Source organism: Trifolium pratense, linkage group LG7, assembly GCF_020283565.1.
Source record: "Trifolium pratense cultivar HEN17-A07 linkage group LG7, ARS_RC_1.1, whole genome shotgun sequence".
In the NCBI taxonomy this organism is placed as follows: Eukaryota; Viridiplantae; Streptophyta; class Magnoliopsida; order Fabales; family Fabaceae; genus Trifolium; species Trifolium pratense.
The window spans coordinates 11,555,459-11,583,240 of NC_060065.1; the positions used below are offsets into that span (position 1 = coordinate 11,555,459).

General features: G+C 34.6%; 3 protein-coding genes and 1 long non-coding RNA gene across 4 annotated transcripts; 1 reads left to right on the forward strand and 3 right to left on the reverse strand.

Annotated features, from left to right (window-relative positions):
• Positions 1 to 315: 315 nt before the first annotated feature.
• On the reverse strand, positions 316 to 1,272 carry LOC123896981 (secreted RxLR effector protein 161-like). The gene has a single exon (XM_045947453.1). It carries the CDS (start codon positions 1,260 to 1,262, stop codon positions 534 to 536), a length of 729 nt encoding a protein of 242 aa, XP_045803409.1. The 5' UTR covers positions 1,263 to 1,272; the 3' UTR covers positions 316 to 533.
• Positions 1,273 to 3,262: 1,990 nt separating this feature from the next.
• LOC123896982 lies at positions 3,263 to 5,438 on the reverse strand. The gene has a single exon (XM_045947454.1). The coding sequence runs from the start codon at positions 5,320 to 5,322 to the stop codon at positions 3,496 to 3,498; it is 1,827 nt and encodes a 608-aa protein (XP_045803410.1). The 5' UTR covers positions 5,323 to 5,438; the 3' UTR covers positions 3,263 to 3,495.
• Positions 5,439 to 23,360: 17,922 nt separating this feature from the next.
• LOC123896983 lies at positions 23,361 to 24,418 on the forward strand. Its single transcript, XM_045947455.1, has 2 exons — positions 23,361 to 23,674; positions 23,776 to 24,418. Exons 1-2 carry the CDS (start codon positions 23,456 to 23,458, stop codon positions 24,226 to 24,228), a joined length of 672 nt encoding a protein of 223 aa, XP_045803411.1. The 5' UTR covers positions 23,361 to 23,455; the 3' UTR covers positions 24,229 to 24,418.
• Positions 24,419 to 24,658: 240 nt separating this feature from the next.
• On the reverse strand, positions 24,659 to 27,782 carry LOC123896984. Its single transcript, XR_006804716.1, has 3 exons — positions 27,682 to 27,782; positions 27,092 to 27,201; positions 24,659 to 26,644 (listed from the first exon to the last, which is right to left on the reverse strand). It is a non-coding gene; the product is annotated as an uncharacterized LOC123896984 (long non-coding RNA).

Consider the following 27,782-nt stretch of genomic DNA (forward strand, 5'->3'; position numbering starts at 1 on the left):
AGAGAAGGATGGTTTCTTTTTCTTTGTTCTTGGTTTGAGATGTGATGGTGTTTGGTTTAGATTTTGAGACGGTTCAACTGGATTTGGTGGTGGTTGACCATAGTAAGGAGGAAACAAGGTTCTTAAGGGTTTTAAGTTTAAGGGTAACGATGAAGATGGTGGTGGTGAAGGGTTGCGGAATCGTGGTGGTGAACGGTTGAATGGTGGTGCTCGTCTGGCTGTTTGTTTGGTTCTCATGATTGTGAAGGAGAGGAAGATGAAGGAAGAAGAAAGGTTTGGAGAAAATGATGAACTCGGTTGAAGTGAGAAGAGGAAGAGTTGATGAATGAGGAGTAATGGTGGGAGTTGGTTTAAGTAACCGAGGGAGGGAGTGATTAGATGTGATATCTTGAAAAGATATCCCTTTTCAGATAATGATGATACTTAGTAAAGTAGGTTAGATGAAAAGTTTTAAATAAGAAAGGAAATCATTTATGGGTTGTCATTTTATTAAATGATAATTTTTTTAATTCACCTTAGATATTTCTGGATTACTAGCTTTTAATGGGATTTTGAATTATTTTTAATTTAACTTTTAACTCATTAAAACGATCTTCTACTAAGGGTTTAGTGAAGATATCAGCTAGTTGATTATCTGTGTCAACAAAAATTAGTTCAATTTCCTTTTTATTAACATGATCCCTAATAAAATGATGTTTTATCTCAATATGCTTGGATCTTGAATGTTGAATGGGATTTTTTGACAAATTAATTGCACTAGTATTATCACAATAAATAGGTACATTTTCGTACCTTATTGAGAAATCCTCAAGCTGATTTTTAATCCAGAGAACTTGAGAGCAACAGCTTGCAGCTGACACATATTCAGCTTCAGTGGTAGATAATGCTATCGTGTTTTGTTTTCTGCATGACCAGCTTATGAGTGCTTTTCCAAGAAATTGGCATGCACCACTTGTACTTTTTCTTTCAATTTTGTCTCCAGCGTAGTCAGCGTCACAATAAGCTATTAAATCAAAAATAGAATCTTTGCTATACCAAAGACCAAGATTAGTAGTACCGACAAGATATCTGAAAATTCTTTTAACAGCAGTTAGGTGCGATTCTCTAGGAGAAGTTTGAAAACGTGCACATAAACCTACTGCAAAAACTATGTCTGGTCTACTTGCAGTTAAGTACAATAGAGATCCAATCATACCTCTATATTCCTTTTCAGGAACAATTTTTCCTTCCTCATCTTTATCCAAATTTGTAGATGGATGCATGGGAGTTGCCATAATTTTGGCTTTATTCATTTTATATTTTTTGAGAAGATCTTTAATATATTTTTCTTGACAAATAAAAATTCCATTCATTTCTTGTTTAATTTGTAAACCAAGAAAATATCTCAGTTCTCCCATCATGCTCATCTCAAATTCATTTTGCATGAGATGGGAAAAATCTTCACATAATTTTTCATTTGTTGATCCAAAAATAATATCATCAACATAGACTTGAACAATTAATAAATCCAATTTATCAATTTTTGTAAAAAGAGTTGTGTCAATTTTTCCTCTAGAAAAATTGTTCTTGATTAAGAATGCACTTAATCTGTCATACCAAGCTCTTGGAGCTTGTTTTAGACCATACAAAGCTTTTGAAAGTTTGAACACATGATCTTTTTTCTTTTCATTTTCAAAACCAGGAGGTTGATGAACATACACCTCTTCATTTAGAAAACCATTTAAAAAAGCACTTTTAACATCCATTTGAAATAATTTAATATTTTTATGTGATGCATATGCTAAAAGAATTCTTATTGCTTCTAACCTGGCAACTGGAGCAAAAGTTTCATCGTAATCAATACCTTCTTGCTGGTTATACCCTTGAGCAACAAGTCTTGCCTTGTTTCTAATAACCTTACCTTCTTCATCTAGCTTGTTTCGAAAAACCCATCTTGTTCCTATGATTGAATGATCTGTAGGAGATGGAACAAGTGACCATACTTGATTTTTCTCAAACTGAAGAAGTTCTTCTCTCATTGCTTCTACCCATGATTTATCAATAATGGCTTCACCAATGGATTTTGGCTCTATCTGGGAGATCATTGCCATGTTGTTATCATTGTCTTTGAATGATAGTCTTGTTCTTATTCCATCAGTGGAACTTCCAATGATTTGATCTTGAGGATGATTCCCAACAATTCTCAATGTTTTTGGAGGAAGAAGAGGATCATCTTCTTTCTTTTGATTTGGAACATCCTGAGAAGTTAGTCTTTCTTGCTCATCATCAATTGATGGCATTATAAGATCATCAAATTCATCAAAGATAATATTCATGCTTATTTCCATGGTTTGTGTTTTCAAGTTATAAATTCTATATCCTTTAGAATTAGTAGCATAACCTAAGAAAATAGCTTTATCTGATTTTGAATCAAATTTACCAAGATTATCTTTTGTGTTTAAGATATAACAAAAACATCCAAAAATATGAAAATATGATATGTTTGGTTTTCTATTTTTCCAAAGTTCATATGGAGTTTTGTCTAGAATTTTTCTTATTGAAACTCTATTTAAAATATAGCAAGAAGTACTAATGGCTTCAGCCCAAAAATATTTTTCAACATTTGATTCATTTAACATTGTTCTTGCCATTTCTTGTAGAGTTCTATTTTTCCTTTCAACAACTCCATTTTGCTGAGGAGTTCTTGCACAAGAAAAATTATGAGAAATACCATTTTCATCAAAGAATGATTTGAAAGATGAATTTTCAAATTCTCCTCCATGATCACTTCTGACAGAGATGATATTTGAGCTTTGTTCATTTTGAACAAGTTTACAAAAGTTTTTGAAAGCATCACAAGATTCATCTTTATTTTTCAAAAACAAAACCCATGTGTATCTGGAGAAATCATCAACTATAACAAAACCATACTGTTTTCCACCAAGACTAGTGGTGTTGACAGGACCAAATAAATCAATGTGAAGTAGTTCTAGAGGTTTTTTAGTTGAAATAAAATCTTTTGGATAAAAACTACTTTTGACTTGTTTTCCTCTTACACAAGCTTCACAGATTTTATCTTTGTCAAACTTGATTTTTGGAAGACCTCTTACTAGATCAAGTTGAGATAATTTTGAAATTGTTTTCATGCTTATATGACCAGCTCTTTTGTGCCAAATCCATTTATCTTTTTCGATAGACATAAAACATGATTCAGCTGGAATGTCATCTAAGTATAAAACATACAAATTTTTCTTTCTTGATCCGGAAAAGAAAACTTTTCCTGATGAAGTTTGTTTGACTTCACAAATATTTGGTTTAAAAATAACTTCAAAACCACTATCACATAATTGACTGATACTAAGTAAATTATGTTTTAGACCTTCTACATATTGAACATCTTCAATTTTTGCAGAATCATTATTACCTATAATACCTTTTCCTTTTATTTGTGCAGTATTATTATTACCAAACGTAACTGACCCTCCTTCTTTTTTGATGAAGGAGAGAAAACACCTTTTATCTCCTGTCATGTGTTTTGAACAGCCACTGTCCAAAAACCATGGCTTTTTCTTTGCACTTTGATAGTATCCCTGCATTTTGAAATTTTCGTTTAGGTGCCCATAATGACTTGGGTCCTTGAGGGTTAGTTTTCACAATTTGTTTATTTTTAAAATAGCATTCTTTTTCAAGATGCCCAAGGTTTTTGCAAAATGAACAATGTTTATTTTTTCTTTCCAAGTGACGATAACGTTTTGGTTCATAGTAAAAACTTTCATAACTTTCTTTTTGATAGCAAATTGATTCATGATGACCATTTTTGTTACAAAATGAACATCTCAACTTAAACTCTTTATTTGCTGGTAAAAGAACATTTTCAAAAATTTTGTTTTTAACTTCATTAAAACCTAAGCCATTTTTGTTAAGAGCTTGAGATTGTGATCCCATAATGTTTTGAAAAGTTTCAGTTGATTTTATAAACCCAGTGAGATCATTTCTTAGTTCTTTTATTTCATTTTTCAACACAACATTTTCATCTATTTTCTTAGATAAAACACTAGAGCAAACATGTTTTTCTTTTGACTCAATTAAGTCTTTGTTAATTTTCTCAAAATTAAGAATGTCAATTTGAAGTTTTTTCTTTTCTTCTTTTAGTTCAGAAACTTCTTTTTGTAACAAAAAACATTGTTTGGATAAGAATTCAGAATCATGTAATAAACTATCAAAATTAGTTTCTAATTCTTCATAAGGATGAGTTTTATCAAAGAGAAATACCTCATCATTTTCTGAATCTGCCATTAGACAGATGTTGGCTTCTTCTTCTTCTTTATTTGTTTCAAATTCAACATCATCATCCCAGGTAGCTAACATAGATTTTTTCTTGAAGGGAAAATTTCTGGGTGATTTGTTTAAGGGACATTCTGATTTGTAATGTCCAAGTTTGTTGCAACCAAAGCAGGTTACTTGACTTTTGTCAAAGTCATTTTTCTGCATGTCTTTTCCTGAAGAAAAGTTTCTTCTAATTTGATCTCTTCTTCTTAACATACGTTGGATTTTGCCAGAAATGAGAGCTAATTCTCCTTCTGCCTCTTCTTGGGTAGGTTCTAATTCCTTAGAGTTATCTTCTAAAAAACTTATATCTTTTTGAGAGGCTTTTAAAGCAATGGTTTTTTCCTTTTTTAGAGGTTTATCTCCTTGAAGAATAACTTCATGAGCTTTTAAAGTACCAATAAGATCTTCTATGGGAAGTGTTTTCAAATCTTTAGTTTGAGTAATGGCAGTAACCATTGGTCTCCAAGTGACTGGAAGACATCTCAAAAGTTTTCTAATTCTATCATTAGTTGAAAAAGTTTTTCCAAGAGATCTTAATTCATTTATAATAGTAGTAAATCTTGAAAACATTTCATCAATAGTTTCGTTTTCAATCATTTCAAAAGTTTCAAATTTATTAGTTCCTATGTCTATTCTTGTTTCTTTTACATGACTAGTTCCTTCATGGTGAACTTGTAAAGTGTCCCAAACCTTTTTAGCAGTATCACATTCATCTACTCTTTCACTTTCTTCCATGCTTAGAGCACAAGATAGAAATAAATGAGCTTTAGAGTTTAGGAGTACCTTTTGTTGTTCTGCAGTTGTCCATGCATCTTCAGGTTTGTCTGAAATGACTCCCTCAGCAGAAGTTACAGTAGGAACATAATCTCCTTCTGTGACTATGCGCCACATTCCTACTTCTTGAGATTTTAAAAACAATTGCATTTTGTTTTTCCAAAAATAGTAATTCTTTCCAGTGAACAAAGGTGGTCTTGAAGCAGATCCTCCTTCTGGAATGTATCTTTCTTTTGACATTTTTTCTTCCTGAATCTTTTTCCTCTAACACTTGTTAAGTGTATAAACCTGTAGAGACAGGCTCTGATGCCAATTGAAGTAGCAATAAATGTCACAAGAAAGGGGGGGTTTGAATTGTGACCCTTTTTAAAAATCTTTTATGTGAGTTTAAAATAACTCAAGACAATATTTCTTTTAATTGGTTAGTTAACAATTAACAAAGAAATATAGTTAGCAACAATAAAATAAACAATATATAAATGAACAAAATAAATACTGAGTTAGTGGCTGAATAAGTAAATGTTTAAGGCCCAGAGCACTCTGGTATTACTCAGTTAGTTAATTTAGTATGTTTTAAGGATTTTAGAGTCCAAGAGAAAAACACACAAAAGTTATCCTGGTTCACCCAACTTGGGCTAGTCCAGTCCTCACAGTCCTTGTGAGATTGTCCACTATAAATGCTCAGATCAGAACCTTCTGCTTCGCATCAAAAACTTGATCACAACTGGATCAATACAAACTGCTTTTCTTCACTCGAAAAGACTTTTACACAAATGCTTTTCTTCACTCGAAAAGACTTTCACACAAATGCTTTTCTTCACTCGAAAAGACTTTCACTCAAAATGCTTTTCTTCACTCGAAAAGACTTTCTCACAAACACTCAATCTAACATGAAAGAAAGACTTGAGAGGGTTACAATATTTGTGGGGAATATGGGTTAAATCAACTCAAGTGAGAGATTGATAATAGCAAGCTTTGTCTATTTGTTTTTCACAAATTTATGATATATCTTTGATGCTTTGCTTTGCTTTTGAAGAGTTTATTACTTGTTGATTTTTGCTTCAACTAAGTATATGATTTGATTCTTTTTGCAAACTCTTAATCTTCTCTTCATGTAGCTCCATTGTATTTATAGGCAAATATAACCTTGGAGGAGCGTATGAGAGAGGGATTTGAATTTCAAATCCAACTTGACATGTCACAATGTTGTGCTGTCTTTTTGTTGTGAATAGTGCGTTATCGTTGCTTCAGTAACATTACCGTTATGGCAATCTGCACTACACTTTTAATCCAATGACAACCACTGCATTTACGTGGCCCATATATGTCCATAAGAAGGAATCTTTCCTAATTTAGGGTTGGACAACTTGTATGCAAGTGGGAAAAAATATCATGTAATTATTGTACTTTGTTTTGGTGACTCATTGTCCTTTGTTGTTTCCTTGTCCCCTCTATGTTCCCTTGAAGAGAATGAGGCAAGCTACAACTTGGCTTATGGTGTGACTCCACCTTGTTGGCCAATTTTCGTCCAAGCCATCATTGTATGATGTGGCTTTCATTTGAATTTCAAATCTTCTTCAATCATTGATGGAAGCTTCCTTTGTTTGTCCAAAGGGGCTTTTAATTACTTTAGTCCAAAAAGGCTTTATGGCCCATGATTCAATTTATGCCATGTTTGGCATATTCCTTACATATGTGTTTCCTTAAAATACTACCACTTTTGATGAGGCAAAGGAATAATATCTTTGTGAAGCACTTCATCATTTAAGCCAAGACTTTAAGATGCTTCTGTTGTTTCTACTCATTGCTTATATGTTTTGCTTGTCCATTGGTTGTTCATCCATAACGTTACCGTTGACAGATGATATCATTATCGTTGAAACATTTCTCACAAAACACATTAGTAGATAACAAGATAATCATAATTAAAATTAATTAACATGTTTGTTATCTTTAAAACATCAAATAAGGATTTTGTCCTCAACAACATATTCTTTTTCAGCTCAACTTGGTTAAGCAAAGGATAATTATATGTAAGGGTGGATAGAAAGGCTCAAAGGGACCAAGGAACATGCCTCGTGTGTGCTACAAAAGTACTAATCAAATAAAAAGACGACAAGCAAAATCGAGAGACAATACATGAGTGGATATCACACATAGAAGAAAAAGGAGTGTTTGGCTCAATACCTCTCGGTTGGGTCGAATCAAAGAACCGGTCAAAAAGTGTGCGTTTCCTTCCTTTGTCTCTTGATCACATGAGTGCAACAATCTATTGCACTGCAAGTTTCACATATCACACACGGAGAAAATCAAGCAATTGATACTCAAGTAACTAGAAGGAACATGCCAAAGTATTGAAACAAACTCTAAAAGTAAAAACCATTCCACAATCACACAAGACAAAGTTCAAATTCAAAGTTAAAATAGTACAATCCAGCCAAATCCAAGCAACATCAAATTATTATTACAAACCAACAAAAGTAAAGTAGTAGAAGGTAAAAGTAGAGATAAAGATAGAGTAGTAGAGTAGCAGCAGAAAATCATAACCAAAGACGTCAAACGGTGTCATCCGGCTGGCCAGTGAAGTAGTTTGTGAAAGGGCTATTCAAGTTCAGATTCAGCCCGTCCACATCCAGCATCTCCCTCTCCATAGCAGCTGCCTCATCCTGCTCAATCTGGCGGCGCCTCTCGATCTCAGCCAACTCAGAAGTTCTCAAACCAGAATTGTAAACTTGTCTGGCCTGGAATGAAGTCAGCTCCCTCGCCTGATGTGCCTCCCAATCAGCATCAACTGGATACAAGGCCCCAAAAGTAGGAGGAGGGAAGGTAGAACGGTAAGTCATCGCCTCGGTGTACATGGAAGAGGCGGTATCAAAGTAAAGATTAGGAAGCCCGGAGTATTGTGAAATCTCCATCTGATGCAACATAGAAGCTAGCTGATTAACATCGTGAGAATAAAGAGGAGGAGCATGTGTCGGTATCTCTTGAGACTCATGTACCGGATCCCCCTGTTGGTCCGGATGATCACCATCTTCAAACCTATTGATTTCTTCTTCTTCCCTCATAGCTTCCTCTCTCACAGCATTCCCCTCTCCCCGGGGCACAATAGGACCTCTCTCAAACTTTTGATGAAGTAAGATAATGACAAGGGGCGAACAGGATGAAGATCACCTTCTTGCACATCCATTGGAACATTGTTTGCTCTACACAAAGCAGCAATTAAGTTGCAATGCCCCAAAGTAAAAGTCGGATTCGGATGATTGGCTATATCATGAAGATCTTTTTGTAACCAATACCCAAGATTAATGTATTTCCCTTCAACCAACAATCGGACTGCGTAAGCATTATCAAGTTGAATCTCTGAATTGTTACCAACAACTCTCACATTCTTCAACCAAAATTCACCCCAAGCTCGGTGAATAGGATTAAAACTTGTTAAACTCATCCTTCTAGGGAGAGAAGCTGGTGAGTGGGCTAGCCACCTTGCTCCCGGTCGACACACGATACTTTTCAGTTCCTCCCTAACTTCGATACCACTCTTGTCGATCCTCTCTCTATCACGCAAGAATTCACACACACCTCCCGCAGCACAACCAAGCAGATTGTTGATAGATTCAAAAGAATAACTCACCTTAACACCCCTAACCACGGAAGTATATTCCGGAAACATTGGTTGATCCGGTAAATAGGCATTTGCAAGGAACTCCCTAACCCACATCTGATTGCCAGGATTAATTTCATCTTTCATCATCAACTTATTAAACTTCTCCCACCCCCTAGACTTAATCTCATTTCCTATCTCTGCTACACCATTCAGCAAATCCTCACCAAAACCCTTCTCTTGATTAATAGTAAAGGTTCGAATTTGTGTGTACCTTTTCTCATGAACTTCACTGATGAAGTGAGGGTGGACCTGTGGTCGAGTAACATTGCTCCGGCGAGGAGGAGATGCTTGAGCGGACCGCGAAGATTGGCCCTTGCTTGCACTCATCTTTGTCCTTTGTTTCTTTGGTGGTTCTGGTGGGGGATTAGCGTCACTCTTCTTCTTCCCCTTTCCGGTTAGTCGTGTCAACATGGTGATATTATGAAGATTGAAATGGGTTAATTTGGGAAAGTGGTGAAATGAGGGATTTGGAGTGAATTAGGAGTGAGTGAAATGGGTTGTATGTGAATGTGAAGGAGTGGGATGATTTGGAGTGATTAGAGATGAAATTGGAGAGGTTTGGAAGATGAAAAAGGGTTAACAATGGAGTTTACCATGTGAGCATACGAGTGAATTGATGTTGGTGGTGGTGAAGTGGTTGAGGGAAGAGGAAGAAATTCAAATTTTACACGTTTTCCTGTGCAGCCACGCCGCGCGTGACCCCTGCTACGCCGCGCATAGTATAAATTGTAACGGTTAAGAACTTCTTTCATAAAGGCCACGCCGCGCGTAATCACCATCACGAGGCGCGTAATCACTAGTCAGAGAGTCCTTCTTTCTCCAGGCTTTGCGCAGCGCGTGATGTACCCCCACGCCGCGCGTAGTAGATTCTGAAAACTCCTTCCTCTGTACTGAAAGAGCACGCCGCGCGTGATTGTGCTGCGCCCCCGGCGTAGTTAAGCTCTGTTTTGCCCTATTTTGCTTCAGTCCTTGCTTCTGCTGCATACCTACCTACAATCTTCAAAAACAAAACAACTAAAACATTAGAAACCGTTGGGTTGCCTCCCAACCAGTGCTTGTTTAACGTCCCGATGCTTGACGTTCCATGCCCCTAAGGGTTAAGGAAAAGTAGTGCCACCATGTGGCAAGTAATGTGCATTCCAAGGTAACTTAAGGGCATCCTTAACAATATGATCATAAACCTGGATTTTAAAGCATTGTGGGTCTCCATCATCACACTTCATCTTATCAAAGACATTGAATGTAACCTGCTGATCATCGGTCCTTAGCATGAGTTCACCCATCTCTACATCGATTAGGGCACGGCTAGTTGCTAAGAAGGGTCTACCAAGGAGTAAAGGCTCCCACTCCCTAGTTTCTTCTATGTCCAAGACCACAAAATCTGCGGGAAACACAAATCCAGCAACTCTAACCAACACATCATGGAGAATACCTTCCGGGTGCACAATCGATCTATCCGCCAAAGAGAGACTCATCTTTGTCGGCTTTGCTACCGCTCCCGGTATCTTCTTCATCATTGATAACGGCATCAGATTTATGCTAGCACCCAAATCACACAAAGCCTTTTCAATAGTGAGAATTCCAATGGAACATGGAATTGTAAAGCTCCCCGGATCTTTCTTTTTCTGAGGTAGCTTCCGTTGGATGAGGGCGCTGCACTCTTCCGTCATACTTACCATTTCATCATCTAGTGGTTTTCTTTTCTTTGTAAGCAGCTCCTTCAAAAACTTTGCATAACTTGGCATTTGCTCCAATGCCTCAACTAATGGTATAGCCATCTCAAGCTTGTTCAACACCTTCATGAACTTCTTGAACTCCTTCTCTCGCTCAAGATTCTTAACTTTCTTTCTCCTAGGATAAGGCATCCTAGCATATGGCGATTCATCCATTCCCTTACCTTTCTCAACCTTCTTGCTTTCTTTTTCTTTTATCTCCCTCTGTTTTTCAACTTCTTCTTCCTCATCCTCACTAATCTCCACTTCCTTAGACATATTTTCATTTTCCACTTCTCCCTCATGTCTCTCATTTTCAACTACAACCTCTTGCTTATTTTCAACCTCTCCCTCAATGACCTTCTTTTTCAAAGGCTTCTCCACAGCTGGCCTTTCCGGTATCTCTCTACTCCTCAAAGTGATTCCATTGCAAGTTTCATTTTTCGGATTATCATGAGTATTTCCACCGAAACCTCCTTGGTTTTGCAACATTGAAAACTGTCTCGAGAGTTGACCCATTTGCACCTCAAGATTCTTTATAGAAGCTTCATGATTCTTGTTAGAGGTTGCTTGACTCGATTTCATTGCTTCAAAGTTGCTTTGGGTCATGAGCATGAACTGATTTAGAGTCTCTTCCATCCTTGATGGAGGCCTTTGCTGCAGTTGCGGTGCACCTTGACCTTGCATATTGTTCCCCCACCCGGACCCGTTGTTATTGTTGTTGTACGGCTTCCGGAAGTTGGCTAAGTAGCGAGCCTCCTCTGAACCCTCTGGGAAACATCCGCCATTTGGGTGGTCCTGCAAACAAAAATCACAACGCACATTGTCAATTTTACCTATTGGAGAAGTTTGAACTTGTGGATTGGACAGCAGCTTCATCATTGCTTCCATTTGGCTAGTCATTAGCTTTTGCTGTGCTAATAGGGCTGTTTGAGTATCCAATTCCAACACTCCGCCTCTCTTTTTAGCTCCTCTATCATTAGTAGCTCTATACTCGTTTTGAGCCATACTTTCCACCAACTCTCTTGCTTCAGCCTCGTCCCGATTTTTCAGCGAACCACCGGCTGATGCGTCAAGTATCATGCGCGTTTGCGCCCTCAAGCCTTGGGTGAACATTTGCATCTGATTGTGGCCATCGAAACCATGATTCGGGCACCTTTTAAGACAAACTTTGAACCTTTCCCAAGCATCATAGAGCGTCTCCCCATCCGCTTGCTCGAAGTTGCTAATTTCAGCCCTTCTTTCCAAAAACTTATGAATAGGGAAGTAGCGGTCTAAGAACTTCCGCTCAAGTTGTCTCCATGTCTCAATAGTTCCGGCAGGTATTGTGTCCAACCAATCCTTAGCACGGCCGGTGAGAGAGTGCTTGAACAACCTAAGTCTCTTATCCGATTCACTTACCCCGGTGGGTCGGTATAATCGCAAGCCTCATAGAAATGTGATAAATGTAGGTTGGGACATTGGGATTCCGATCCGGAGTAGGGGTTTTCTTTGAGTGCGGATAAGACAGTATTCTTAATGTCAAAAGAAATCGGGTTTGCCGGTTGAAAACCCTGATTGGCTAGGGCGTCATTGTCTCTCCGCCCATAATCACCAAGAGTACGTCTTTGTGGTTGAGGAACCGGTGGAACGTGGACCGGTGGATCCTGCTCTTCTTCCATTTAAGCTGAACTCTGTCCTTGACAGTCCGGTGTACCACCTAGCAAAGCTTTTTCTCTTGAAGCTTGAGCTTCCCTTGTTGCCTTCCGAATTGCGCGAGCTGTCTTTTCAATTTCTGGATCGAACTGTAGCTCAATGGGACTTGTCCTCCGCATGCACAAGGAAACACACAAGTAGAACGCTCCGGTAGAAAAATATAAAACAGAAAAATAAGGAAAACACAGAAAATATGAACACTATTGCCTTGTCGAATCAATCACAATCCCCGGCAACGGCGCCAAAAACTTGATGGATAATTTTCGCAAGTGAACGAATTACCACGTAGTAATAAAAATATCGATCCACAGGGATTGTGTGATTAAACGAGTCTAATAGTGTTCATAAACATGATGCAAAGAATACACATAAATTGGGGGTTTGGTTTGAATGATGTGTTTGTACGAAAATGTTGAGAAATCAATTGATTAAGAATGAGGTTGGATCGTCGACAATTCCCTAAACAATAGTATTCACATGCAATTCAATTGTATCGTAATGAATCACTCGAATGTTACAACTAGATCAACAATATGGTGAATCGCAATCTCTTGTCAAAATCCACCCTATCCTCTACCGATACTTCTCCAATCTCTTGGATGGAAGCTACCGGTAGCGGAGTATTTGAAAACGCGTTGATCGTATGCTACATTCTATGTTTCAATCTCTCGACCGGAAACACTCAAATGCACAATGAATTCAGTTCTAATTTCAACTCATACTCTCGTACATAATTAAAATCTAAGTTCATTGCAAGATTGATCATAAATTGTAAAGCATTAAGGATAGAATTTCATTGAATAACATTCATAAGAGAGAGATTCAATACAGATACAATTGATTACATGCAATACATTAGTTTAGTTCCTCATCATGATCCAACCTCAATGGAGATCTAGCCTCTCATCGTGAAGTAGATCAATTCTTGCTCCAACTTCAAGGAATCAACTCCCATGATGTTGAATGCTTCCAATCTAGCCACCCTTAGCCTCTGGAACACAGGATCAGTCTTCAAATCGTGCCTGGAACTCCCAAGATCAAGATCAGATTCCCCAATTTTCCAACCCTTTTTCAGAAAAACAGAATTCCTTATATAACAACGCAACCACGCCGCGCGTCAGATCTATCACGCCGTGCGTGGTTGCAAATCCATCAACTACGCCGCGCGTGGTAACGGTATCACGCGGCGCGTGATCAAGTCAGAGAGCAAACCAATTCCTGAACAAAGCTTCACGCCGCGCGTGGTCAGGTGTCACGCCGCGCGTGATCAGAGTGAAAACTTGGCTCCCTATGATCTCCATCACGCGGCGCGTGATGGGCTACGCCCCCAGCGTAGTGAACATCAGTAATTTCCTGCAATTTTTCCTGTTTTCTTGCAAAACAAGTAATCAAGTTTCTGATTAGATTTCTCTTATATTTATTGCTAAAAACCTACTAAAAAGCATTTAATGTTGCTAAAATAGGCATGGATTAGAGAGTGTGACGATCCGTCATCAACAGTTATAACCGTTTGTGCCAGCTAGCAATAGCTGACATTGGAGATGAAGAGAACCGTCGAGATGAATCTAGCGGTCCCAAGAGTGCATGGTGTGTATCAGTTGTAAGTGGTGCACAATAATTCCTATGTTTGTTACCATTGAGTGACGTATAGAAGAAGCTTCCATGAAGGAATGATATTGGACTGAATGTGAAGCATTTGGGTCGCGTATATCAGGCTTTGGTCCAATCCGAAACACTAACATATTTTATAAATATTTTAAAAAAAATTGAATCTTGTGAGTTATTGAGTATTTGAACCTAAATTGAAATGGTACTATTATATTGTCTGTCTTTCTCGATATATATCAACGAAAAAATTTGTAAAAAAAGTAGTATTGTAAATAATTATAAAAATAATAAATAGGGATATTAATTTAAATTTTATAACAAATTCAACATAATTTTTTTGCAATGGTAGTTTTATTATTTATATATAAAATATATCATATATTTATTTAGCTTATATAACATATATTAATTGAGTTATTTATTTAATCATGATTCTTATAAAAAAAATTAACTTATTTATTTGTTCGTAATTTTATTTAAAATATTATAAAATTATTTGATTAATTATTTAAAAAAAATTATAAAATTTAAAGCATTAGAAAATAATAATAATTTTTTTACAAGGGTATTTTTGTCATTTAAAAAAATTATATATATATATATATATATAATTTTTTGTTTTGTTTTATTATCATATCTTAAATCATATCATGTCATTATCTTGTTATTCTGCTTAAATCATATCATATCTTATCATTATCTTGTTTTATATTATATCATGTCATTATTATATCTTAAGCACCAAAAGGACTCTAAGGGTGCTTTTGATCTGCTAAAAAATAAGAGACTGAATAAGAAAATTTTCAGTTGTATTGTGTTTGCATGTTTTTAAAATTGTTCTTGGAATTGGACAAACAGAGGGCCAAGGAATTGGACCACAACTGAAATTCTTGTCCCCACGAGACAACATTTGTCCTCAGCAAAAGTTGTTTCAGGGCCGGTGGCGGTGGTTCTGCAAGTGCACAGAATCGTTACCAAGTAATAAAGTAGTAAGTTATCGCCTCCACAGGGATTGTGTCAAGGTTACTAGTTTCGCTTAAGAATATGATAGTTGAATTCGCTTTGTTTGTTTTAAGAATGTATCTTTGCGGGTACTTTAGTAAATGACAAGAAATAAATGCATAAATTAAATAACTGAAAAGTAAAGGGTGTGTGTGTGACCACACCGGGTGGTTAAGTGTGGTCGGATCCCTCCATTACTTCGAAGTATGTTATGTCCTATTTCTATTACAAGCATTTACAGGGCCTAATTTAAGGTTGTCATATCTTTATTTAGACACCATGATCCAGAACTCCACTTTTTCGTTTAAACTTTTGTCTCATCGCCCTGGGGACCCCTAAATGATAAGCTGTCACGTTTGCCCTAAACTAGTCACAAACCCTGCAAGGTAGAAATTAACATTCTTTCCAATCCTATACTAAGACGACAGATATTGAATTTAATGGTCTCATGTAGGCCTTAATATGTCATCCTTCGGTCGGGATTACTAGCTTCGTTTCCTATGCGATATCCACTAGGTCCTTAGATTTATTCTAATGTGATCAATATTAAAATAACTAAAATCAGACAACAAAAGAGTTTGAAATAGAAATAACTGAATTTATAAATATTATAAATAATACAACCAAGCTTTCGTAAGGGAGATTCTCGACTCCGCCTAACCTAGGAAAAATAAATTACAAAGACAGAAAGAAAAGAACTTTGTTGGCCTTGGGGTTCCTTGGCCTCCTTGCCTCCTCCTTAGAGTTCTCCTAACTCTTGAATATGTTGGAATATTTTGGAATGAATAATAGTGAAGGAGGAAGACTCTATTTATAGTTTTTCTGTTAGGTTTGGGCTTTTTCTGCGCATTCATCGCACCCATCGTGGCCACAATGGCGTGCAATTTCGCCTCATCGTGGCCACGATGGATCCTATCGTGGTGCGATGAAAGATTTGATCAGGATTTTCTGCTTATTTTTCAAGTCATCATTGTGGCACGATGGTCATCATCGTGCCACGATGACAAGCCATCGTGCCACGATGGTAAAGATTTTCAGCAGATTTTCTTCAATTTTATCCGTCTTCTCATCGCGCCACGCTGAGACTCATCGTGGGTACGATGGTGCGCTGCTTTATTCCATTTTTGCCCTTTTTTGCTGCTTTTTCCACTTTTCTTGTTTCTGGTCCTTGTGTCTTCACTTTTCCCGATATTTGCTTGCTTTTGGTGTTTAATTACTATAAAAACTACTCTAATCTACTACTAAAAACATCATATAATTGGCTGTCATCAGCCGGCCAAACATAATTAGAGGCCTAAAACAGACACTAAAATGAGGCTTAACAAAAAAAATGAATTTTTTCGTAAAACAAATGTTATAAAGGAAACTGTAATTGTTATACTCCCTCCGATCCTTTTTATAAGAATCAAAAGTGGAAAATTTAATTTTTTTTCATAAGAAATTTTGACAAATTTTTAAATGTATTAGATGTTTAATTATGTTTGGGCGTTTGGCCGCTACACGGCCCTAAATTTATCTATATTTCAGTTTCAATATTTGGATTATATGTTATTAAATTTAAATAAAATTGAAAAAAAATTATTATTAAGAACAAATTTGTACTATAAAAAATTCCGATCAAATACGTAGATCCTAATAGTGATAGTATAAGGATGGAGTAGTATAGGGATAGAAGGAGTACTAGTATTTAAGAGAAAGAAGGAACAATAAATTTGCGTTCAATATTTTCGGTAACTCATAGGACTTGGTTGGTTTAATGGGGGAGGGTGTTGAAAGCATTTAAAGCTTTATGGGGTGTTTAATACTAGGTATAGGTCATCCATCTATCTATGAGTGTGGTTCGTTTTAATGGCTGAAGAGGGTGTTGAGAGCTTTAAAGATTTTATTTAGTTTTATGAGCGATTCAATTGGGGAAGTTGGAGTTATATCAGCAGCATTAAAGAACCATATTGAGCATTCAAAACTTCCCCTTCATCTGCTTGCTTACACACCCACAACATTAATGAATATGTCATCCCTCTTCACTTGTCACCGCCTTTCATAAGTACCGAAGTTTGCCCTTTCATAACTGTCTCATAATATGTCTGACCGTGCGACCGATCATTAATTAGTTTAATGGTGATTGACACTAAATTTTATAGAGAAAATTACGGTTTGATCCCCCGCAACTGCAATCGAGAGAGAGCTGGAACCACTTGATACTAGAATTGACCTCCCGAACCAGATTAGGTGGTCCGATGAGCCGAATACTGGTAGTTAAAACAAAAAAAAGGATAGATCATGCGTAACTAAGATATTGGACTCAAGTGGTTAATGAGTCCCTTTATTACGAATCGTACGGGAGAATTCGAGTTCAATTCCTTATGAAAGTAATTATTGGCTAGATTTTACTTATCTCTCAGTCGAAATTGTGAATTACAGCGGCCCCCTTCCCCTAAAAACTAGAGGGATAATACATATATATATATATATATATATATATATATATATATATATATATATATATATATATATATATATATATATATATATATATATATATATATATATATATATATATATATATATATATATATATATATATATATATATATAGATCGTATGTTTTCGATCAATGTTGATCCAAAACTTACGAGACAGTGCCAATGGTGATTGCCGTTAGACTTCACTTGATAGGGAAGACCACGGTTCGATCTCATGTAACTACTACCTATAGGGGGTTAAAATCACTTGATGCCAGAACTGAAGCCCCAAACGGTCAAGTGAGCCGAATACCGGTGGTGGAAACAAAAACATAAAAAAAAAAGGATAGACCACCAATCGTTAGTTAGTTGGTTCAGTGGTGATTGGTGTTGGACTTGGTAGGAGGACCACAGTTCGATCCGCCGCAATTGCGATCGGGAGAGGATTGGAAACACTTAATGCCAGAAATGACCATCTGGACCAGATTAGACAGTCCAATGAACCGGATACTGGTAGTGGAAACAAAAACAAACAAAAAAAGGATAGATCATGCGTAACTATAAGATATTGGACTCAAGTGGTTAATCAGCCCCTTTAGAACGAATCTTACGGGAGAGTTCAAGTTCGATTCCTTATGAAAACAATTATTGACTATATTTTAGTTACCTCACAGTCGAATTGTGAATTACCATGGCCCCTTCCCATAAAAACTAAAGGGGTAATACCAAAAAAAATTATAGATAGTATGTTTTTGACAAATTTTGAGCCAAAACATTAATACCCCTTGGTTCCTTTTTATATAAACTTTTACTAATAATTACGGATATTCAATAAAATTATTGACGTAATAAATGTGTCTAAAATATGTGTGACTATTACTAAAGGAAAATGTTAACATGTGCACCAAAGGCACATGTTAAGGTATCTAAAGTTGAAATTTGGATTTAATAACATAAAATAATTTAACGTTTAAAAAGTATAATGCACAAGTTACAAGAGAATATTACTATATTTGTATTCTTAACATGTGTATTTGGTGCACATGTTAACATTTTCCAAAATTAAATACAAACATGCATCATTTGCTTACAATAAAGTTTTTCAACCACTTAAGCATGTGTTTCAATTAAGATTAAAGTTAAAAATCATAATATGTTAACCTAATATTAAATGTATTTATAATCTTCTCTTAACTCTTATATTCTAAGCTTATTCCGATAAGCTAACCCTAAACCTAATCATTTTCCCTCTCTTTTTATCGCAGTTTTATATTAAAAAAAAAATTAATTTGTCTACAGTGGCAATCGAATCCGCATCATTTGCTTACAATAAAGTTTTTCAACCACTAGAGCATGTGTTTCAATTGTGATTACAATAAAGTTTAATCACAATTGAAGCACATCCTTTGCTTACAACTAGAACTTTGACCCATGCGGTGCATGAGTCTAATTAGGTGTAATATGTAACAATAAAAAATAAAATACAAAAATTTTAAGAGCATTTTCAATAAGAGTAGTATAGGAAATTTCATGGACTAATTATTCTATATTTGTTTATGTGCTTATTTTATATTTTATATATTTTTTAAATAATTTTTGAACCCCATCGTTTTGTTTACTTATTAAAAAAAATTGTTGATAACTAAAGGTTAAAAAATTGATGATAATTAAAGGTTAAAAAAAAAAATAAAGACGTAATCAAGAACATAAACTTAAGTAGACATCCATAAATAAATAAAAATTGTGATTAATTCCGCCGTTCAAATTTATTGAAAAACAGGGTTAACATATTAGGATTCCTAAATTCTTTCATAATTGAAGCACATGTTTTAGCGGTTGAAAGGTTTTATTGTAAGTAAGAGATGCAGGTTCGATGATAAATCTGTATATTTTTAATATAAAGATGCAATAAAAAGAAAGAGAAAATGAGGGGAAAAAAATTTGGTTTAGGGCTAGCTTATGTTAGCAAGCTTATAATATAAGAGATAATCGGTTTTTAATTGTTTAAATTGTGCAATGAAAATTGATGGTGCTTAATTGTCGTATGAAATCTTTCCTATGAAAGTTGATGGAGCTTAACACTTTGTGGACATAATTTAAATCACAATTGGTCTGCTAGTGCATATTATATCAATTAATCATCGGTTAATATTAAATCTGCAATATTAAAAACAAAATAATGAATGTGATTAGTGACATGACTATGGTTGTGTTTGGTTGTATTGCAAAAAAATTGATTTAGTAGAATTGAGTTTGATAATAACTTTCCAAATCTCACATGATAATTATTCTCTAAATTTATGATCCGGTAAAAAAAAAAATCATTGATCAGGAAAGACATAAAAATATTTCGTGATGAATAATATAGTCAACAATAATTTTGATATGATATACTTTTAAAATTGATGGTGCTTATCAATTATTGCACATAATTTTAATCACAATTGGTATACTTGCCATAATGGTTGGAAATATTGGCTTACATTGAAGGGTTGCGGGTTCGAATCCTAGTCAAGACAAAATTGTATTATTTTTTAATAAAAATTGCAAGATAAAATGGAGGGAAAACAGGGAAAATAAATTAGGGTTTAGAGTTTGCTTGTGTATACAAGCTTATAATATAAAAGATAAAGTTTTTCAACCACTAGACATAGTGGTTGAAAAACTTTATTGTAAGCAAAGGATATGGGTTCGATTCCCACTGTAAACAAATTAATTTTTTTTTAATATAAAACTGCAATAAAAAGAGAGGGAAAATGATTAGGTTTAGGGTTAGCTTATCGGAATAAGCTTAGAATATAAGAGATATGTTAACCTAATATTAAATGCATTTATAATCTTCTCTTATCTCTTATATTCTAAGCTTATTATGATAAGCTAACTCTAAACCTAATCAGTTAAGCATGCTGTGATATATCTTATGTCGCCAGTGTTTTCACATGGTCAGTTGTATGTTGCGGTTAGAGAAGAATTGAAAATATTGATTATCGACGAAGACGGTGAATATACGAATAAGACTTCCAATGTAGTTTATAAAGAAGTATTCGTAATATAATTTCTGTTCTATGAACATTTTTCTAAATTTATTGTTGAATTAATTTTTAATGTTACTCAACTTTTTTTAAAATACCTTTTAATATTACAATTATTATTTTTTTGTTACATATTAGGCTAATTAGATCCATGCACCGCACGGATCGAAGTTCTAGTTGATTAATTATATTTGAAACAAAATATTTTTCAAAAAACAATAAACAAACAATATTATGGAATGTAATAAAAAAATTATACAATACTAAAATTTAAATATGCTGTTTTGTTCAGTTTTAAAAAAATAATTTAAAATTTGATCCGAACAAAGTTTTTTTTTTTGCTTTCACCATCGGTTTAATCTGGTTCGGGGGTCAGTTCTAGCATCAAGTGGTTCTAGCCCCCTTCCGATCGCAGTTGCGGGGGATCGAACGGTGGTCCTCCCTACCAAGTTCAGCGTCAACCACCACTGAACCAACTAACGATTGATGAACAAAGTTGTTTTATATGATCCAAACAATTTTTATTTTTTTTTAAAAAAAAAAATAAAAACATCTTATACACCAATTCATTCATTTTTATAAAAGACAAATTATTTTTTAAATTTATTAAATAATTAATATATCTGGTCTATATTAAACCAAATATAAATAAATTTAAAAAACATCTTGTCTCTTAAAAAAAATAAGGAGTATTTAGGTCAATTTGAACACAAATACTCAAAAAATGTCAAAGTAATTTATATTTTGGAACGAATGAAGTAACGTCATCTTCACCATGATGCATCATATACATAGACACACGTTGATGAACATGCTAAATTGATTTCTCAATTGTTGTCACCCTAAATAAAGGGGATTGAAAAACTTTATTCTAAGCGAAACTAAATTTTAGAATTTTCGCAATTGAATCCCCAATCTCTAGGAGAAAATTCTAATCGATCAATGAACAAAAATTCTAATCGATCAACCATAACAAAAATCACGGCAAAACGAGAATCCTAGAATTTTCTCCTAGGGATTGGGGAAACCAACTGGCAGAACTATTTTGTATGTTTTTTATTAGTCTCAAAGATATGACTACATTTGTTTGTCTAGCATAACTAATTTTTAACTGATTTAATGTTATCATTACTAAAATACTATTCAATTTTACCGTAATAAAGTTATTATTTTTACTGGAGCTGGGGTTCGAACTCCGGTCATCTCACTTATCCACTTTAATGATGAAATTTCTAGCTACTAGATTACTTGACAAAAAAAAAGTTTATAACACTTAAGAATTTCAACATTATTAATAATTGAAGTAGAGACCTTACGACATTATCAATTATAAGATACATTCAATTAGCATGGAGGGCTCAATTAATTATTTTTTGGTAAGGTCAATAAGTTTTTGTATTACAAGTAAGTAAAAGTTAAATGAAATTGTTTATTTTAGCATATAGTTGCGTCTCGAGAGATAACCCCTTTGACTTTAATACAAGCCAAATATGACATTTTTATTTGACTCAGAGTTAAACTACCTTCACCATACTTAATAGCATCATTCCAAAAAGATCAATCAATTAATGTTCACATGAAACAAGTCTTCATAGAAATATAAAAGAAAAAAATGGTGGTTTAAGACATACAATTTTATTTGTTACTGGCTTGTTCAAAAAAAAAAATATTTGTTACATTAAAAAATTGAAATGAACAATGGTGAGCAATGGTGAATACGTACGGAGTATCTCATGAACAATGTTGAATGGAAGTTATAAGAATGATTTTGTAGTTTGGGTGAATGAAATGGAAGTGGAGTGATAAGGAGGTTAGAGATTCAATTTTCATCCACAACAAAAACTAATGAAATTAATTATTATTATTATATAAAATATAAAAATATACTTTATATATAAACCAGTCAGATTACATATTTACATTAAGAATATAGATAATGTAACTAACATAATCTCGACATAAGAGAGGGTTTAGCTACTAATATTCATGAGCATAACTTACAAATGATAAAGAAATAGAGGAGATTGCATCAAAGACTTGAAAGCAAAGCTCCAAAGCCCTCCACAGTGGTGGAAAACCACTCTTTTAGCCCCTACTCACTATATTTCGTGCTCTCTGTTGGCATTGATGATTTTTACATTGAGTTTGAGCTTTATTTATAGGTGGAAGTAAATCATTTCATCGCTAGACAGACATGGTTCGTTGAGCAACCAAGCTTTCTTTATATGAGGGAAAGACCAACTCATAGATTACTTGCCCACTTGCCCTTTTATCGGCCTTGTTCACTCGGCGAGGGTGTGGTCGCTGAGCAACTACTACTAATTTCTAGACTTGGGACATTCTTGTTCGCTTCTTTGTCGATTGAGCGAAGTCCTGATGAGCAGAACTTGGTACCTTATGTTTGCGTTCGCTTGATGGTCGATCGAGGCAAGAAAAACGGGGTACATTTTGACTTTTGGTCGCTGGGCAACGAAACTTAATAAGTTCATCAAACTCCTATTTTCCTAGAAAAATGGTAGGAATTCGGTAAAAATGGACAAAAATGTTGTTTTACTATTTCAAACCAATATTTACAAATAGTTAAGTTTCTCCATTGAATTACTTGCTAAAACAAGTTAATAAGTGCTTAAATAATGTATGAAAATTAATTCCTTTTTAGCACTTATCAATAACGTAATGTATCATTTAGAAAATGTGGATGCATTAAACAAGTTATTGAATTCAAATGGTTAATGAACTCTCTCTAAAGATGAGTCATTCCAAAGAACCCGAATTTGATATCTAGAGAAACAATTTTTATGAGATTTTATTTACCTCTCAACTCAACTTCGGATTACCAGAATCATTCTCCAAACAACCGAAGAGTTAAAAAAATGTGGATGAATTTATGATCTCCTATCTTTTACTCACAATTTTTCATATTAAAAGAAGAATCAAATATAAGACTTAATTGCTCAAAATTCAGTAATAAATTAATTAAAAATCAAGAGCCAACATAGGAAAGCACGTTACACGTAAGCAAAGGCCTTCTATTTGGACTTTCAACTTTTAAGCACATTAAATTCTCCTTTGCAGTTATAAGTGATAGATAGATAGATAGACACATTAAATCCTCTATATAAACACCCAATTCTTGTTCTACATTTGATCACTAACAGATAGAGAGACACACACAACCACAAACCACCATTTGAAGCTATGGTGTCCTTATACAAAGCGCTTTCCATGAGTCCAAGAACTGAAGTTAATGAAGAATTTGAAGCTTCATCGAAGAAAAGAAAGTTGGAAGAACCATTTACTGAAGAATTCTTCAAAGATCAAATAAATTTAGAGAAAGGGAAATCCACCTTTGATATAAAGCCTCGCCTCAAGACCATGTTTCCTTCAGATAAATGGTGTCAATACCTTAGTATTCAGGTATAAATGTGTTGTATATAGCTATATATTGTCAAAAAAATTACAAAGTTTCAATTATAGCATATTTTATGATATCAATCTAAAATCTTTTTTATGTGCAGTCAGGGCAGATACAGTTGTGTAACACAAGATCACTGGATCAAACGGCGACTGAAGACTCGAAACGAAGCCTCCGACCACCTCCTTCTGATCATATGAGCTTAGACCTTGAGTTAAACCTGGCATGTGAATCACAAAGGAAAAACGATAACATAAGTGAAAAACAGAATTCTGGTAATTCACCTAAGAATTTGACTCAACGTGATGATCTTTGTTTTGAATCAAGCAAGTGTAAGAAAGATTCATCAGGTGGTTTAAATGGTTCTCTGTCGTGGTTGACGACATCCGAGGGAGATTACAAAGAGATGGTTGCAACAGTTTGCATGCAGTGCCACATGTTGGTAATGCTATGCAAATCATCACCTGCTTGTCCTAACTGCAAATTCATGCACTCACCAGATCAGAACCCTTCAAAATTCTTGAAGAGCAGGTGCAGCTTCTTCTGCTCTAGTTAGGAACGTGCAGATACTACTCATCTAGAAATTCTAAGCTTTATTATATACAGCAGCATGGCATGGACCAATCCTATGTTATCTATCTTGTTCTTTTCTCCTTATTCCATGTTAAATAGACCAAGTTTCGTTATATATGTCTAGCCTAGTAAATAATCATATCATAATATTATCCACATATTCGACTCGATCATCTATATTTATCCATGTTGCAGGAGCAGAATATCAGTAGATTCTTTCAAGATTTGAAACTAACCAAGACCATTTTCATTAATCCATAGAAGAATAAAATGTTCAACTTGATTAATGTGATTTTTCACCTAAAAACTACTATCACTTTGTTTTCCCAGGAAGAATAATTTTGCTCTACCTGTAAAACAGGTAGTGCGAAAGAGAAAAGAGTGTTGCAATATTATTAAAACAATTTCTCCACCTGTACATTTTGCTGGAAATGCGTCTTCAAACAAGTAGTCTCGGTTACGTGTTGTTATGGTATTCAATTATATTTTGATTATTTTTTAGCAAAATGGAAGTTTTTCTTCATTTATCATCTTTCCTCTTATAAGAGTTTGTTAATTGGAGTTTTTCATTTTTGTTAAGATGTAATTCTCCTTCAACATTCCCTCCAAAAACAAAAATAAGATATAATTACTCCCAACTATATGTTTGAGATTGAAGTGAATTAGTTTATTTTTGGATGATTTTTCATTATACTCCAAAATCAAATTTTTATCACATTTAGTCAAACAAAAATGCTGATGCAAAATCAATTCTGAAACAAAGTGTACCAAAGTTATTTTTGTCTGGAGGATACTTATTATTCACATCCCCACATCTAGGCATACAGTAAATTTCATTTGTGAGCTCCTGCAAGAAAAATAATACAAGAGCAATGTGCTTCTATAATCTAAACCAGCTGATGTGGCAATACCTAAATGAATACAACAATTTAACATCATACTATATACTAATAGTAACAAGAATTTAAGTTGCAGAAAATTAATCAAGATCATCACACTGATCTAAAGGCCCTACAGAGACTAAAGAACAGCAATTTTTTACAACATGGCAAATGGTAGGTTTGTACAGTTAGAAGTTAGTATTATTAATTAATAACTTCTAGTACTCTGATTTGCGAAACATTGACACATTAATAACTTAACAAATTCTATATTAAAAAAAAATGGCAAAATATTTCCAGTGGTGTGACACAGTTGCTTCCAACTACCCAACCCCTGACCACTCTCCAAACTCTATTAATGGCTTTGCTTGAATCTACTACCTTTAGTACATTTACATCCACATTGAATGCATATTGTATGTGTAGCCTCATGCTCATTAACGTTCTTTGCTCCATAAATGCTAAGGGAAAGGATTTTGGAAAGGGATACACAATCCATAATCCTTACTTGATCCACTGGAAAAACAATATTTATAATTTTATATGGATATATACTGTACTTATAAATCTGTGGATGTTGGAGCCACCATATCAGCAGCATTTATGAAATGTTTCATCTTGTGAGTCTATTGGTAATAAGAAGAGTTAAGATTTTGCTATAATTAGACTTTCCTTCGGGAAGCCTGTAGCCAAAAAAAAATCATTACTAGTACTTGGAAATTATAGCACATCTCTACTTTGGTGATGGTTCTTACATCAATTTATTAGTTTTGTGCATGTTTATAAATGATGCTATTCATCATAATGAGTTAGATGATACAACAGCCCTTGTTTGGGGATGGTTTGAATAAATATGTTCAGTTTGTATTTTGTTTTTTAACTTCTAAATTCTAATTTTGAATAAATATGGTACTTATGGAGGCTCGACCGATTGTGGATCAGTTAGATGCAGCCTCCACATCCATATACTAGACTCTCAAAAGCTGGAAAACAAATGCTAGATTCATATTCTAATCACAATCTAATTCAATTCAATACAGACCATTAGATGTTCACCTGGGTTTGAGGTGTTCATTCTTAGTGATGACTTCCATAATCCTGATTAATTCAATCTTTCAAAATAGAGTAGATTTTGGACCCACAAATAAGAAATGCCATAAATTTCTGTTTTAACTTGTACCAAATACCAAAGATATCATTAAAGATAGTAGGTAGACACAACCAAATATCAAAGTATCTCCCATTAAAATTTAGAAACTCGGATTCTATATCCTTTTAACTTGCAGATACAATGAAAAGGGTTAAAGAAATTTGACTTAAGAATCACCAAGTAGACATGGCATAATATTTAAGTAAAGCAGCTGAGTAACAAGCTATGCCTCCCAAGGCTAACTGCGGATAGTGGGATAGCCACTAACCCGGCTATAGCAGCCGCTAAGGCTAACTGTGTCGCTCGCAGCCATCCCACAGCGGCAAGCAACCGCTCCACTCCACCGGGATCCCACGGGATTGACTACCCTGATTCAGACACATGATAATTTTGAATTGTAGATTTGGTTCCTCTAAAGTAAGCAGAAAGTAAAGTGAGCACATAATGAAAAAACACACTCATGATTTGTTATATACATGTGCATGTAATATCATCTCCTAATATGGTTTATATTACACACTTTACACTTTAAATCGTGTTGTTAACTTTAGAGGAGTTAGATTCACAATTCTCATGCTCAATAAAGCAAACGTTATGCCCTCTAATCACTACTGTATTATAAGCAAAAAATCACATTTTAGATTCATTGAATAACTAATGTATCTAGTCTATATAATATAAACCAGATACATCAATTATTTAATATTATAGACTAGATACATCAGTTATTCAATATTATCGACCAAATACATCAGTTATTCAAGAAATCTAAAAATTGATTTTTGCTTATAATAGTGACCAGAGAGTGTACATACCACTCTGTCATTGTCTTACTCCTATTTCCATGTCAGCTACGATAAAATCCACCAACAAAATAATGAAATCAACACCTCTTATTAATATCTTTAACAAACAAAGGACACACCTGCATCAATGATTTTTGTTATCACCAAACAAACTTATCAAAATAAATCCCCAAATTATAGTTGGAGAACAAATGATAATGCATTAATTTAACAAATCATCAAGCTTTTTCAATGGTAACAAGGGTCACAAAAGAAACCAAATGTGAATTGATAATGAATCAGTGTACAGGAACAAAGTCCTTAAATTAATTGATAGGTCCCAATCCTCAACACCATTTTCTGACATTAAAATGAAAATGGCATACACACGGATAGATATGCAATCAATGACAATGGGGAAATATAAATAAAAACTTGACACTAAATTCGTATAAAATGAAAAAATTATATACATATAGGGGAAAATCAAGAGAGTGGAACGAAATTGAGATGCTGTAACAGTAAGAAACCCTAATGATCGAATTTAAATTAAGATTTCAGCGATCGTAAATAAGAATAAAAAAATGAATGAAGCAGGGGATTGTGTTTGAATTCCTAACCTGACACCGAAATTAGAGTGAGGAAGGAAAAGCATTGCAGTTCAATTCCAAACCGCATTTGTTTGCTAGTTTGGAAGGGAGGAGGAGAGCAATAGTGAGGA

What these genes read in the sequence shown, in the direction of transcription:
- LOC123896982 (XM_045947454.1), bottom strand. Translation starts at nt 5,322, where the DNA reads ATGTCAAAAGAAAGATACATTCCAGAAGGAGGATCTGCTTCAAGACCA.
- LOC123896983 (XM_045947455.1), top strand. Translation starts at nt 23,456, where the DNA reads ATGGTGTCCTTATACAAAGCGCTTTCCATGAGTCCAAGAACTGAAGTT. An exon ending in GTCAATACCTTAGTATTCAG is followed by an intron (nt 23,675 to 23,775) that starts GTATAAATGTGT and finishes TTTTATGTGCAG; the next exon opens with TCAGGGCAGATACAGTTGTG.
- LOC123896981 (XM_045947453.1), bottom strand. Translation starts at nt 1,262, where the DNA reads ATGCATCCATCTACAAATTTGGATAAAGATGAGGAAGGAAAAATTGTT.